The 12,536-nt window shown below is 55.1% G+C and overlaps 1 protein-coding gene and 1 long non-coding RNA gene across 4 annotated transcripts; one reads left to right on the plus strand and one right to left on the minus strand.

Annotated features, from left to right (window-relative positions):
* Positions 1-1,782: 1,782 nt before the first annotated feature.
* Positions 1,783-6,124, plus strand: PLK5 (polo like kinase 5 (inactive)). Of its 3 annotated transcripts, XM_015472209.3 has the most exons (11): positions 1,783-1,896; positions 2,501-2,614; positions 2,766-2,882; positions 3,520-3,649; positions 3,745-3,832; positions 3,931-4,026; positions 4,659-4,857; positions 4,988-5,114; positions 5,272-5,348; positions 5,486-5,571; positions 5,809-6,124. In XM_015472209.3, the coding sequence occupies exons 1-11, from the start codon at positions 1,783-1,785 to the stop codon at positions 5,888-5,890; spliced, it is 1,230 nt and encodes a 409-aa protein (XP_015327695.3). In that variant the 3' UTR covers positions 5,891-6,124. The 3 variants fall into 3 exon arrangements, with proteins under 3 accessions (XP_015327695.3, XP_024850924.2, XP_059744723.1); XM_024995156.2 differs by lacking the exon at positions 3,931-4,026; XM_059888740.1 differs by lacking the exons at positions 5,272-5,348; positions 5,809-6,124 and having other exon boundaries at positions 5,486-5,572.
* On the minus strand, positions 6,113-11,271 carry LOC132345743 (uncharacterized). The gene is made up of 2 exons (XR_009495251.1): positions 11,077-11,271; positions 6,113-6,287 (listed from the first exon to the last, which is right to left on the minus strand). It is a non-coding gene; the product is annotated as an uncharacterized lncRNA (long non-coding RNA).
* Between the last annotated feature and the right edge of the window lie 1,265 nt (positions 11,272-12,536).

A 12,536-nucleotide genomic window follows, 5' to 3' on the forward strand; every position in this document is an offset into this window, starting at 1 on the left:
CAGTCCGGTGACTGGCTCCCATATGCCTTCCTAAGCCTCGGTTTCCTCATCTGTAACATGGGGCTAAGAACAGCCCCAGTCTCCGGGATGAGCCACTGTCTGGAAGGGGTCTGGGTTTCTGACACTGGCCTCCAGAACTGGCTCAGACCCCTGACTTTGGTTAAGTCTGGGTGATCTCCTGTCCACATATTCCTGAGGGCTAGGCAGGTCTGTCTTGGGCACACAGAGCCCAGCACAAGCTTCACACACTAGTAAGTGCTGGACAAATACCTGAATTAGCAGGTGGCAGAGGTGTGACCCTGAGAGGAACCTGGATTCCTGCCTGCCCATGCAGATTCCAGGGCAACAGTGATGTGACAGCTCAGACCCACGGGCCCCCCACCTGCCCTCCTCCGGTCACACTGCACCTGATTCTCATTAGCAGGGGACTCGGGCTCCCCAGCCCCAGTCAGCTGGGCCCCACCCCCTCCCCCGCCCCGCACTGGCCTGGAATCCTTGACCCTGGCACTGAGGCCAGCCCCCCTGGAAAGGTGCCAGAGGCTGGCTCCCATCAAATGCACTGAGGCACCCTTAGAGTTCCCCATGCCCTGGGCACCCCCATTTGACATGCCAGGTGGACATCTGACTACACAGAAGGTGCTTTCTATCCCTGGTGGCTTGGCTGGGCTGGACTCTGAAATCTGGTCTCTGGAAAATTCCAAGGCCTAATTCCAGCCAAACAGAGCCCTCCTAACCCCTCCCCATTCATTGTGTTATGTAACGTATGGGTATTAATTCTGAAGCATCTGGAGGCAGCTGCCTGGATTCAAACCCAGCATTGCCCCTTCCTGGCTGGAGAAGTGAGTTTACCTCCCTGGGCCTCAGTGTGTTCATCTGTGAAATGGGGACAAGGCCAGTACCCGGGTCTCAGGATCAGTGAAAGGGTGACTTGAGACAGCGAAAGTATGAGGCACAGCTCAGAGGTGCCACCATAGTTCCACGGGGCTCAAGCCTGCCCTCTTGTCCTCTATCCGCTTGCCTCTCCATGGCTGCCCAAGCCAGAGCCAGTAGTCACCAACCCTAGTGCCTCTCCTTTAGTCCCCAAATCCTGCTCCTCATGCCTAGTGTCCATTATGCACAGCAGCTTCCTAGCAGTGCCCCTCTGGGCTGCACTGCCCTCCCCACCAGCCCCAGTCCCAGAGATATTAGGCTTCTTCCCCTTCCTCTCTCTTCCTCTGAACCCTGCTGTGGCTCCCCAGGGCCAAGATGATCAAGCTTCACATTGTCATACAGGCAGGCCCCAGGGACCTACCTATCTGCAGCAGTCCCATGAGTGTATTCAGGACGACTAGACTCGAACCTCAAGTGTACCTTGAGGGGAGCCCCGCTAAGCACTCATTCCCACCCACCCTTCCTTTTGAGGCCTCGAGAGAATGAGACAAACCTTCTGACTTCAGTTTCCTGCTCAGAGAAATGGGCGCGTGGACAATTCACAGCTTGGCGGAAGGCGCAGGATTGGAGAAGCCAGCGAGCCGAGCGCGCGCGACTGGCGCGGGGTTTACGTGCAGGATGCCAGCGCCGCTCTGGTCCCTGGAACTCCCGCCAGCCCGGCGTCCCCGCATGCCCACAAGCCCCCACGCGCCCGCCCCCTCCCGTACCGGCCGCCCGGAGCGTCTGGACTCCACCCCTCCCCCCTCGGCCAATAAGAGGCGCCCCAGTAGCGCGCGGCCCCTGGAGCAGCGCTGTGCGCGGTGGTCGCGCCGGAGGCTGCGCCAGTGCGCCAGCCAAGGCCCCCAGGGAGGGATGGATCACCGGCCGCGGCGGCGGCGGCGGCGCAGTTGCTGCCCGCTGGTCTCCGTCTTCCTGCGCGACCCAAGCTCGGGGCGCGTGTACAGGCGCGGGAAGCTGATCGGCAAGGTGGGGACTCCAGCACTCCAAGTCCGCGGCAAGGGGGCCGGGCGGAGCGGGGGTCCCAGCCCGGCGGAGCGCAAGCGAGATCTCGACCCGCAGATGAGCCAGTGTGTGCCCTGGCTTTTGTCTCTGCGTGTCCGCGTGTCTGCGGGAGTTTGGAGGCTGGCGCGGGGCTGGCGTGGGTGGATGCCCGGGTCTGCGATGTACTCGCTGTGCGGCGCGCGTTGTGTGGCGGGAACCGGTGTTGGGCGTGCAGTGCTGTGTCGTGGGTTATGTCCAGGGTATGGGTGTGTTGTGTGTTTTTGAGCCTTGGTGCGGACTCAGACTCTGTTTTGTTGTCCCTGTGCGTGTGTGTCTGCGTTTGTCATAGGTCTGTGCTTTCTGTGTGCGGGCGTTGTAGCGTGTGTCTGGGTACTGTGTTGGGGTTCTGTGGACTCAGCGTGTCCAGGTATGGAGGCGTCTGTGATGTATCTGTGTGCCTTCGTGTTCATCTGTGTTGTGTTGCTTTGGGGATCCAGGTAGGAAGGTGTGAGCTGTGTGTGTGTGTGAGGAGGCCTGGCCATCTGTCCTCACACCTGTATGCACCCAGCTTGACTCTCCTGCCCTGCAGGGCGCCTTCAGCCGCTGCTACAAGCTGACCGACATGTCCACCAGCGCTGTGTTCGCGCTCAAAGTGGTGCCTCGCGGAGGGGGCGGGGCTGCGCGGCTACACGCCCGCTGCAAGGTACTCTCTGCGCGTCAGTGCCCAGGAGCCCCAGAACCGAAGCGGGTCCCCAGAGAGGTCCCTGGCCTGGGGTGTGGAGCTCGCCTGTGGGGCATGAATGCCTCGGGTGTGGGTGCCTACCGGGTGTATACACATGGTGCCCTGCCTGCAGGTGGAACGCGAGATCGCTCTGCACAGCCGCCTGCGACATCGCAATATCGTGGCCTTCCACGCCCACTTCGCTGACCGGGACCACGTATACATGGTGTTGGAATACTGCAGTCGCCAGGTGCGGGGGCGGAGTGAGAGGGAGGCATGTCCCCTCCCACCCGTGTCTGCTGAGCTCATCTGTGTCCCCCCACCCTTGTCTGTCTCTCCTTACCTGTTTTAACCTGAGACCACACCAGGCCCACCTGTGCACCTCTGCCCACCCAAAGGCTCTCTTGACCCACCTAGGCACATCTTAGCCCATCTGTGCTTCTCCTGTACTCAGCCAGGCCCCACTTGCCCACACCTGTCTCCAACTGGGCAGCCCTGCCCCCTTCCCCAGGTTCAGGGCTCCCAGGGCCACTCCATGGTGCAGCCCAGAGCCCAGATGTCTGATTGGCGGGAATGCCCGTTCCTGGACCCAACTGAACTTAGCTGCACCTTGACAGATCCCTTGAACTCAGCCCACTTAAATACACCTAAGCTCACCTGTGCCCAGCGTGTACCCACCTTGTGTTCATCTCTGGTCTACAAGCTCATTGTGGCCCCTCTGTCCACTGAACTCCTGTGCTCATCCTCGGGCTCAGAGCTCACCAATGCCCATGCCACAATCAGCCACGTTCACCTGGGCCCAGCTGAATTTTCCTTTGCCTTCTTGGGCCCCTGGAACTCACCTGTGTCTCCTCGACGGTGGTGTGGCACCTGTCGGGCCCCTGCAGTCGCTGGCCCACGTGCTGCAGGCACGGCAGACGCTGACGGAGCCCGAGGTGCGCTACTATCTTCGAGGCCTGGTCAGCGGCCTGAGCTACCTGCACCAGCGGCGCATCGTCCACCGGGACCTGAAGCTCAGTACGGCCGGGGCGGCGCTTCGGGGCGGGGTGAGGGCGGGGCTTCCACTGAAGCCACGCTCCTTCCTCACTGCCGGCTGCGTCCCCTTCCACAAGGTAACTTCTTCCTGAACAAGAACATGGAGGTGAAGATCGGAGACCTGGGGCTGGCCACCAAGATAGGGCCAGGGGGCCGCTGCCACAGGTGACTGCAAGCTCTGAGCCGGCTCTCTGGGTGGGTGCAGGTGGGCCTGGTCTGGTGTGGGGGCCCCCAGTCTTCCTGAGCCCCCGTTATGCCCCCAGAGTGCTCTGCGGGACCCCAAACTTCCTGGCTCCAGAGGTAGTGTCCAGAAACGGACATTCCTGCCAGTCGGACATCTGGGCTCTGGGCTGCATCATGTGAGTCGCCCTGGGAGCCCCAGGCCTGGGGAAGTGGGGCAGGAATGCCCAGGTGGGGACAGGCACCGGCAGGTAAGGACAGGTGTAAGCATATACGGAGGAGGTTGAGTGTGGGGACAGGCAGGTATGAGCAAACATAGAACCTCAGTGTATGCAGCTGGGGGGCAGGCAGGAGCAGGCACCTGCCATCACTTGAGCCTACAGGTATGAATAGGGATACAGGAGGGTGTATGTACAGCAGAGGACGGGTTTGAACATGCCCAGAGGTGTGGACAGGTGTGTGCAGGTGTTAGGTACACAGGCAGATCAGGACATTTGTACCAACATGAGGTATATGCAGGATTGGAACAGGTGCGAGCAAGCATAAATTAAAACTGGAAAGGTCTATGCAGGTGTCCAGGTGTAACCCAGGTGCAGGCAGGTGTACAAACAGATGCTGGTGTCTTCTGTGCAGACAAGAATGACTAGGTGAGAGTGGATGCAGGGCGGGTGTGAGAAAATGAGTGTGAAGCAGGAATGGTGTCAGGGATTGAGGGTAGGGGTGCATAGGTAGGTGTGAACCAACCCTGGATGCCCAGAATAGATCCAAGCAGGATCTATTCTGCCCTGCTTCCTGCCTCCGACCCGGCCAGGTACATGGTGCTGACTGGCGTCCCTCCTTTCGTGGCGGCTCCCCTGTCGGAGATGTACCAGAACATCCGAGATGGCCGCTACCCCGAGCCTGCACACCTGTCTGCCAACGCGCGCCGCCTCATCGCCCGCCTGCTGGCCCCCAACCCGGCCGAGCGGCCCAGCCTGGACCACCTGCTGCAGGATGACTTTTTCACTCAGGTGTGGAGTGTCTGGGGGACAGGGCGGCCCCTCTATGGGGTGTCTAAGCAGCCCCAGGTGAGGGTCAGGACCCCCAGGTAGCACAGGTACTCAGGAGCAGCCTGCTGACCTCCAGCTCCCCACTCTAAAGGGCTTCACCCCGGACCGGCTGCCACCCCACTGCTGCCACAGCCCACCCATCTTCGCCATCCCCCAGCCTCTGGGCAGACTTTTCCGAAAGGTGGGCCGGCTGCTACTGCCCCAGTGCCGGGCGCCCTGTGAGTACCTCTCCTTCCCCCGTCACCTGCTCCTCCCTGCCCTGCATCTCACACACCTGTCATATCCCCTTCCTGCTCTGAAACCATCTCCACGGCAGATGCTCTCCATGTGGGGCCAGGCTTTGCCCCCACCCCCAAATCCTTGTGCCCCCTGCAGGCCCCTTGGCTTCTCAGGAGGCCTCAGGTCCTGGAGAAGATGGTTCAGACCCTGACTCCATGGAGTGGGGCAGTGAGGTGAGGGCCGGGAGCAGGGAGGTAGTGGGGAATGCAGAGGGCGTCCTCACAGCTGGCTGGGCACGGGAAGTCACGAGGTCTCCATGGGGAGGCCAGAGCCCACCACCAATTCCCAACATCTGTTGCTCCCTCCCCAGGACTCCCTGTTGGAGAGTGGGGCTCTGTGCCCCCGAGGTCCCCATCCAGCTGCTGGCCCAGGGGACCCTCCAGAGTGCCCCGGCGGGTGAGCATGCTCCATCCTAGACAGGAACTGTGGGCAGGGGTGAGGGTTGCGAAGTGGGGGGTGAGGATTGTGCCTTGCTAGCATCACAGCCCTTCTCCTGGCCTCAGTTTCCCCACCTGTAAAGTGTGGACAGTGTCTGGATTCCTGGGTTGAACATGGGACTTTTCTGGATGTGGAAGCTGGGGGTGGGGTTGTCCTCCATATCCTGTGCCCCTCAACAGAGATCTGTCTCCCCAGGACCCGAGGGGAGTCCAAGGCAGGGGGTAGAGGCAGCCATCAGGAACCTGCAGCTCTACCTGGATTCGGGCCCCCCAGGTAGGGGCGGCACAAGATGACGTGAGATTTGCTGAGAAGCCCAGAAGACAGACTTCCGGCTTCCCCGGCCACCCCCTGGGCTGCTGGATTTCCCTAGGCTCCCCATTCCCGCCTTTTTCCTCTTCCAAGGATTCCATCCGGGCTGCCACATGGGCTTGAGCTATTTTATTTTTAATGCAAAAAAAAAAAAAAAATGCTTAATGAAATAAAGCAAAGCCCTGCAGTGTTTTGGACCTTACACGCGTTTCAGATTTATTCATTGCTAAAAGCGGCTGTGACCCCAGGGTCCCCCAGTCCTCTCCCCTCAAGGCAAGAGTTGCTTGGGTTGTCTTTGTTTTTCGTCCACACCATGCGTTATGCAGGATCTTAGTTCTCCCTATCAGGGATTGAACTGGCTCCCCCTGCAGTGGAAACACAGAATCTTAACCACTGGACCTCTAGGAAGCCTCAAGAGTTGGTTTTCTATGCCCTGGACCTTTCTCCCCATCTCCTGTGCCTCCACCAGGCCCCTCCAGGAACCCCCCATCATGTCACTTCCTCCTTGTGCCCAGCCATGCAGGACCCCCCAGGAGAGCAGCAGCCTGTTTTCTGGGCCCCCAAGTGGGTGGACTATTATAGCAAGTATGGCTTTGGCTACCAACTGTCAGACGGTAGGAACAGGGTCTTGGTTCGGGATAGCACCCACATGGCCCTGCACCCCCCAGGGGGAAAAGTCATGGAGTTCCTACCCGCTGTGGGGCCAAGCCCTCCCTGCCTTCACCTTTCTTCATTCACTCAAGTATTTAATAAATACCTACTGTGCATACCTACAGGTGCTTACTGCCTGCTGGGGGAGAACAATGCTAAATAAATGAATCACTAAGTTGATTTTGGTGGCAGTTTTCTGAAGAAAATAAAGCAGATGAGATGACAGACTCGGGGGGAGGCGTGGAGGCAAATCCACAGAGTGGTTGTGGAGGGAGGGGGTTTCTGGGGAAGTGATGCTCAGGTGAGACAGGAAGGATGAGAAAGGGCCTGTCGGGAACAGCATGAGAGGCAAAGAGAACAGCATGTGCAGAGCCCCCAAGATGGGATCCAGTGCGGTGGGTTTGAGGAGTGGCATGGAGGCAGACATGAAGTCACAGAGCCTCACAGGTGACTGCTGGGGTTGGGGGCAGGAAGGAGAAGTCTGACTTGTACTTTTATTAACAGGAGACCAGCAGGGAGGTGGCTGGATTAGCTGGGTGGACAATGGTGGTGACTTGGGCTGGGGTGGTGGCTGTGGAGGGGTAGGCAAGGGCTGCAATCTGGGTGTAGTTTGCAGGTTTGTGGTGGGGGGGATGGAGCAGCCACCAGGCAAGAAGGGAAGGTGGCAAGAGGGCAGATGTGGGGACCCATCAGGGTCTCAGCATGGACAGCCAAGTCTGAGGCGCCATGGGTCTGGAGTTTAGGGCCAGGGTTGGGACTGGATGGACAGAGAGGGCTTGGACCCTGTAGAGCTGGTTTCAAATCATGGTCCAAGGATCTACAGGAGCAGGTGTCCTCGGGTGTGAGCTGCCCAGAATGGAGCCCCTGACTCCATGGTCACCGCCCTGTGCCCCCCCAACAACAACCAGGTAAGCTATGCGCCCCACTTGGAAAAGCTGCAGATGTTTACCCTGAGGAATGAGCCCAGACTCCTGGGCGCCCTGCTGTTCCCCAGGGCTGCTGTGCTTCCTGGTGTCCAAGCAGGTGGTGCTGCTGCTCTTCAGCGATGGGATGGTGCAGGGGATCAAGGGGCCCCCTCAAATGGGCCTGGTGTGTTGCATGCTTTTGGGAGAAAGCCCTAGGAAGCAGTTGGCTCCTGGTGGAACCAGGAACTGAGACTTATGACTCCCAAGCATAAAACTGGAAATAAAATGTGTTCAAATGATGGCAGAATGTCACTGGGGATCATGGTCCCATGTGGTCACCGGTAGCAGCTGGCAAAATGTCATCTCATTGCAGAATCAGTTGTAGGTTATCCTGAGCGATTCTGGCAATCTCTGAGAAATTGTAGCCGCTCTTAAAACAGACTTCCAACGCAGTAGTATACAATCCTTACTATCATCTTAGAAAAATTTGTATGATTTTATTTTATAGTGAAAACCCCATCTCTGTTTAGACCAGAGTGCCCTGACCTGGGCTGGATCTCAGAGGGCAGGATTGGCTTCAAATGGCCATGCCCAGCGGCAGGGAGAGCTGGCAGTTCCCAGTGAGGGAACTAGAGGAGTTGAACAGCAGTGAGGAGCTGCTGTTCCCCAGGACACAGGCTTGAGTAGGAGGTCTCACTGGGTGCTTATGGGCAGGGGGTCCTATCTGAGCCTTGGTCTCCCTGTCTACACGGTAGAGCCCTGGCTCCTGGCCTGGAGTCCCCATGGGTGGGGCAGCCACTGAAACTCAGGTCAGGGCGCCCTCAGTCTCCTGTCCACTTGCCCTCCAAAGGCCAGGGCCCCTTCTCCCTTCCACCCCAGGTTCTCCCCACATTGGCAGATCAGCAGCAGCAGCGGAGATCAGGAACAACTCGTGCTGAGCAGGGGTGGTGAGGAGCTGCTGCTCACAGTCTGGGAACTGGGCCAGCCTGGCACCTCCTACCCGCTGGGCATCCTCTGGGGCCATGGCTGTGCCCCAGGCACCCACCAGCACCTTCAGCATGCCATCCTCATGCTACAGAGCATCTAGCGATCCCGAGGGTCAGAGTAGACCTCTGCATGTTGATGGACCCAGGACCCAGGGTCCATTTCTGCTCCCGTTGCCCTCCTTTCCCCACTGAGTGACGTACTCGGGGGCAGCATAGGGAGTGTGCAAGGGGTGCGGGGGCCTCGCCTCACCTCTAGACATGACTGTTCAACCCAGACTTGTGTCTGGATTTGTTCTTTTTTCATTAAAGGAAACTTGACTCTGCAGCCTGCCCCATCTGCCTCTCTTTGGGGCATTTGAGGAACTTTGGCAAGCGGGCACCCAAACCCGGCATGATTTGAGCCCACCGCTCTCTGTGACACAGATAGATGGGCCAGATTTTCACCAACACAGAAATCCTTACCAGAGTGGGGTTCTGCCATGACCAAAACTCTCAAGTATGGAACACTGCTTAACGGATGGGCAGGCAAGACACGGATGGGGAGGCTGGGAAAATGGTGACCTCTGTCACACCAGGGCAAGACATTTGGCACCTGCTGCTGCTGTTGCTGCTAAGTCGCTTCAGTCATGTCCAACTCTGTGCGACCCCATAGACAGCAGCCCACCAGGCTCCCCTGTCCCTGGGATTCTCCAGGCAAGAACACTGGAGTGGGTTGCCATTTCCTTCTCCAATGCATGAAACTGAAAAGTGAAAGTGAAGTCGCTTAGTCGTGTCCAACTCTTAGCGACCCCATGGACTGCAGCCTACCAGGCTCCTCCATCCATGGGATTTTCCAGGCAAGAGTACTGGAGTGGGGTGCCATTGCCTTCTCCACAGAGGAACCTGGCGGGCTACAATCCACTGGGTCGCAAAAAGTCACCTGCTATCAGTTTCCAAATTGCAACTTGACATATGAAGCTAAATCCCCAGGGCTGATGCCTCTCATCTCTGGTCCTCTTCCTTCCTGGGGAGGAGGCCCCAGCAAGGTTCTCTGGATCTTTCTATCCATTTTCAGGCACTTATGCTTCTGTGGCTTCCCTGGTGGCTCAGCTGGTAAAGACTCTGCCCACAATGTGGAAGACCTGAGTTCAGTCCCTGGGTTGGGAAGATCCCCTGGAGAAGGGAATGGCTACCCACTCCAGTATTCTGGCCTGGAGAATTCCACGGACTGTATAGTCCATGGGGTCTTGAAGAGTCAGACAGGACTGAGTGACTTTCAGTATGTTGCTATGGAAAAAATTAAACCATCGGTGTTGCTCTTTTTCTCAACACTGTGACTCGGTGCATTCCTGCCTCTGGGTGGAAAGACCCAGCTGGTGATTTTGTGGAAGAACGGAGTGAAGAGAGGGAACGAAGGGGCTGGGGGTCCATCAGGGGAGGTCACAGGCCTGAGTGTGGTCAGACCTGGGAAGAGAAACTGTTCTGCATAAAAGAGGGAGAGTTTAGAATCTCCTTGGACTCCCTGGAGAACACGGAGGAATGGGGTGTGAGCAGAAAAGTACACAAACCGTGTGTGGATTGTGTTTTGTTTTTTTTTTTTTACTTTGCTACTATTATTACTACTGAGGTAACATAACATGAAATTCACCATTTTAAAGGGTAAAGCTCCATGGCACTGAGTGCATTCACACTGTTGTACAGTTACCACCCCTGTCTAGTTCCAGAACAGTCCATCACTCCAGAAGAACACCTGTCCTCATCAGCAGTCACTCCTCACCCCCTCCACTTCCACAGCCCCTGACAACCAAGAACCCACTCTCTGTGCCTGTGGATCTGCCTGGAGATCCACACTTCCCATTTTCTGTTCTGGACATTTCCCATCAACAGAATCACATGCTGTGTGGCCTTTTGTGTTTGGCTTCTCTCACCGAGTATCATATTCTTTTTTTTTTTAATTAAAAAAATATTTATTTATTTGGCCTTGCTGCATAGCATGTGGGATCTTAGTTCCCAGACCAGGGATGGAACCCATTCCCTCTACAGTGCAAACCCACAGTCTTAACCACTGGACCTCCAGGGAAGTCCCGAGCATGGTATTTTCAAGGTCCATCCACACTGCAGTGTGTCAGAACATCACTCTTTTTCCTGGCTAATACTCTAATGTATAAACGGATGTTTCAAGTCACTCAGTTTGGGGGTGATGCATTACCCAGCAATAGCTAACTAATACACATGCCAAAGCATGAAAAGAACCCAGCCCCTTTTCTGCCCGGAACATTTGTTTCTGGGAGTGGAGGGGAGGCAAAACATCCACAGTCCATTTAACTGTGCATCTTGCAAAATGACCTACCTAGAGTATTTATTTCCATCTGTTTGTGGGCGTAAGAACAGCAACAATCTGTGAGAATCGCCCACACCCTGAGCCTACAATGGTGGTTTATTAAAAATAAACCAACCACGGAATATATTAATTTCATAACCTCCCAGGCCGATTCTTATTTCTAGGTATGAGAACTTCGAGAGATGGCAAAGTGCCCACACCACCCTCATACTGAAAATTTCTGGAATCTTCTTCAGAGAGGTTAACTGTGTGTCTTAAGAAATAAAATTATTAGAAGAATTATTAGCCTCACCTTTTGGGGCATTTACAACGGGCTGGAGCTTCATGAAATGGAAATGAATTCATTCCAGGGATGACCAGGCCTTTTTTTTTTTTTTTAAAGAAACCACGGAAAGCCTATTTAAGCCTGAAAAGTGAGGGAAAATTTGGCTTCACTCAATTCTACCCTTTTCCCCCAATCTAAAGCGTCGGTAGAACCCAGCCTCTGGACTACCTACCTCTTCATTGGTCTGTGGGAGCATGTGTCACGATGCCTCCTCCAATCACCAGCAAGTGAGGCGGGACCAGGGCTGGAGCATCCCGGGCAGGCACGTTGGTTGGTGCCATGGCAACCTGGTGTGCCATCACAAAGCCTCTCTGGCTCCAGGTCCTGACTGCGGGCACCTGGTTCCCCATCTACTCTAATTCTCAAAGTTCACCTGAGTGCTTTCCCCCTCCCCATTTAACAGATGAGAAAACTGATGCACATGCGTTGCTAGCAGAACAGCTGTAAGTAGGTCAACCTGAATCATATCAGACTGCCTCACTGAAGAGTTTAAAAAATTCTGATGACTCAGGGGAATCATGCTGAGCAAAAAACAAAAACAAAAACAATGTCACAGTCTCATATACTGTAAGATTATGTTTATATAGCACTTTTTAAATGATATCCTTTTTGAAATGGAGGACATTTGAGTGGTTGCCAAGGTTAGGGAAATGGGCCACTGTGGTGGTGTATACATGTACCTACCCTACTAATACAACTGTAGATAACTAAATACACACACATACACAAACGCAAGAAAAACTGAGGAACTTGGAAATCTGATTTAGATATAAATGTATCCTGGTTGAGGTACCGACTGTCGTTTTGCAAACGCAAACTTTGCGGGAGACTGGACAGAGTGTATAAGGGATAAGCATTATTTCTTAAAACTCCAGGGGAATCTACAATAATCTCAATAAAAATTTCAATTAAAAACTCTGTTTTGGACTTCCCTGGCAGTGCAGTGGTTGAGACTCCTCGCTTCCATTGCAGGGGTGCAGGTTTGATCCCTGATCTGGGAACTATGGTCCCACATGCCAGCATACCTCGATGAAAATTAAAAATAAAACTGAAAAACTGTGTTCCTTGGTTCCTCAATAAATTAAACATAGGACTACCAAATAATTCAGCAATTTTATTCCTAGCTCTCTATGCAACTAAACCTGTGTGCCTCAACTACTGAAGCCAGTACTCAGCAATGAAGACCTAGCACAGCCAAAGATTTTTCTTTAAATTTTTAACATAAAAACAATTTAAAAATTCATTCCTCAAGGATGAATGGATAACAAAAGGTGGTCCATATATACACTAGAGTATTCTTCAATCATAAGAGGAGAGAAGCCCTGACCCTCCCTACACTGTGGATGAAACTTGAGAACACAATGCTCAGTGAGGGAAGCAGACACACGAAGACACACAGGGTGTGATTCCACTGATGGCAGATGTCC

The sequence above is a fragment of the Bos taurus genome, chromosome 7 (genome assembly GCF_002263795.3).
Source record: "Bos taurus isolate L1 Dominette 01449 registration number 42190680 breed Hereford chromosome 7, ARS-UCD2.0, whole genome shotgun sequence".
In the NCBI taxonomy this organism is placed as follows: Eukaryota; Metazoa; Chordata; class Mammalia; order Artiodactyla; family Bovidae; genus Bos; species Bos taurus.

Excerpts from the sequence above, each read along its gene's own strand:
- PLK5 (XM_015472209.3), top strand. The coding sequence starts at position 1,783 with ATGGATCACCGGCCGCGGCGGCGGCGGCGGCGCAGTTGCTGCCCGCTG. Across the intron at positions 3,833-3,930 it reads CCAGGGGGCCGCTGCCACAG|AGTGCTCTGCGGGACCCCAA; the intron begins GTGACTGCAAGC and ends TTATGCCCCCAG. Across the intron at positions 5,349-5,485 it reads CCATGGAGTGGGGCAGTGAG|GACTCCCTGTTGGAGAGTGG; the intron begins GTGAGGGCCGGG and ends CTCCCTCCCCAG.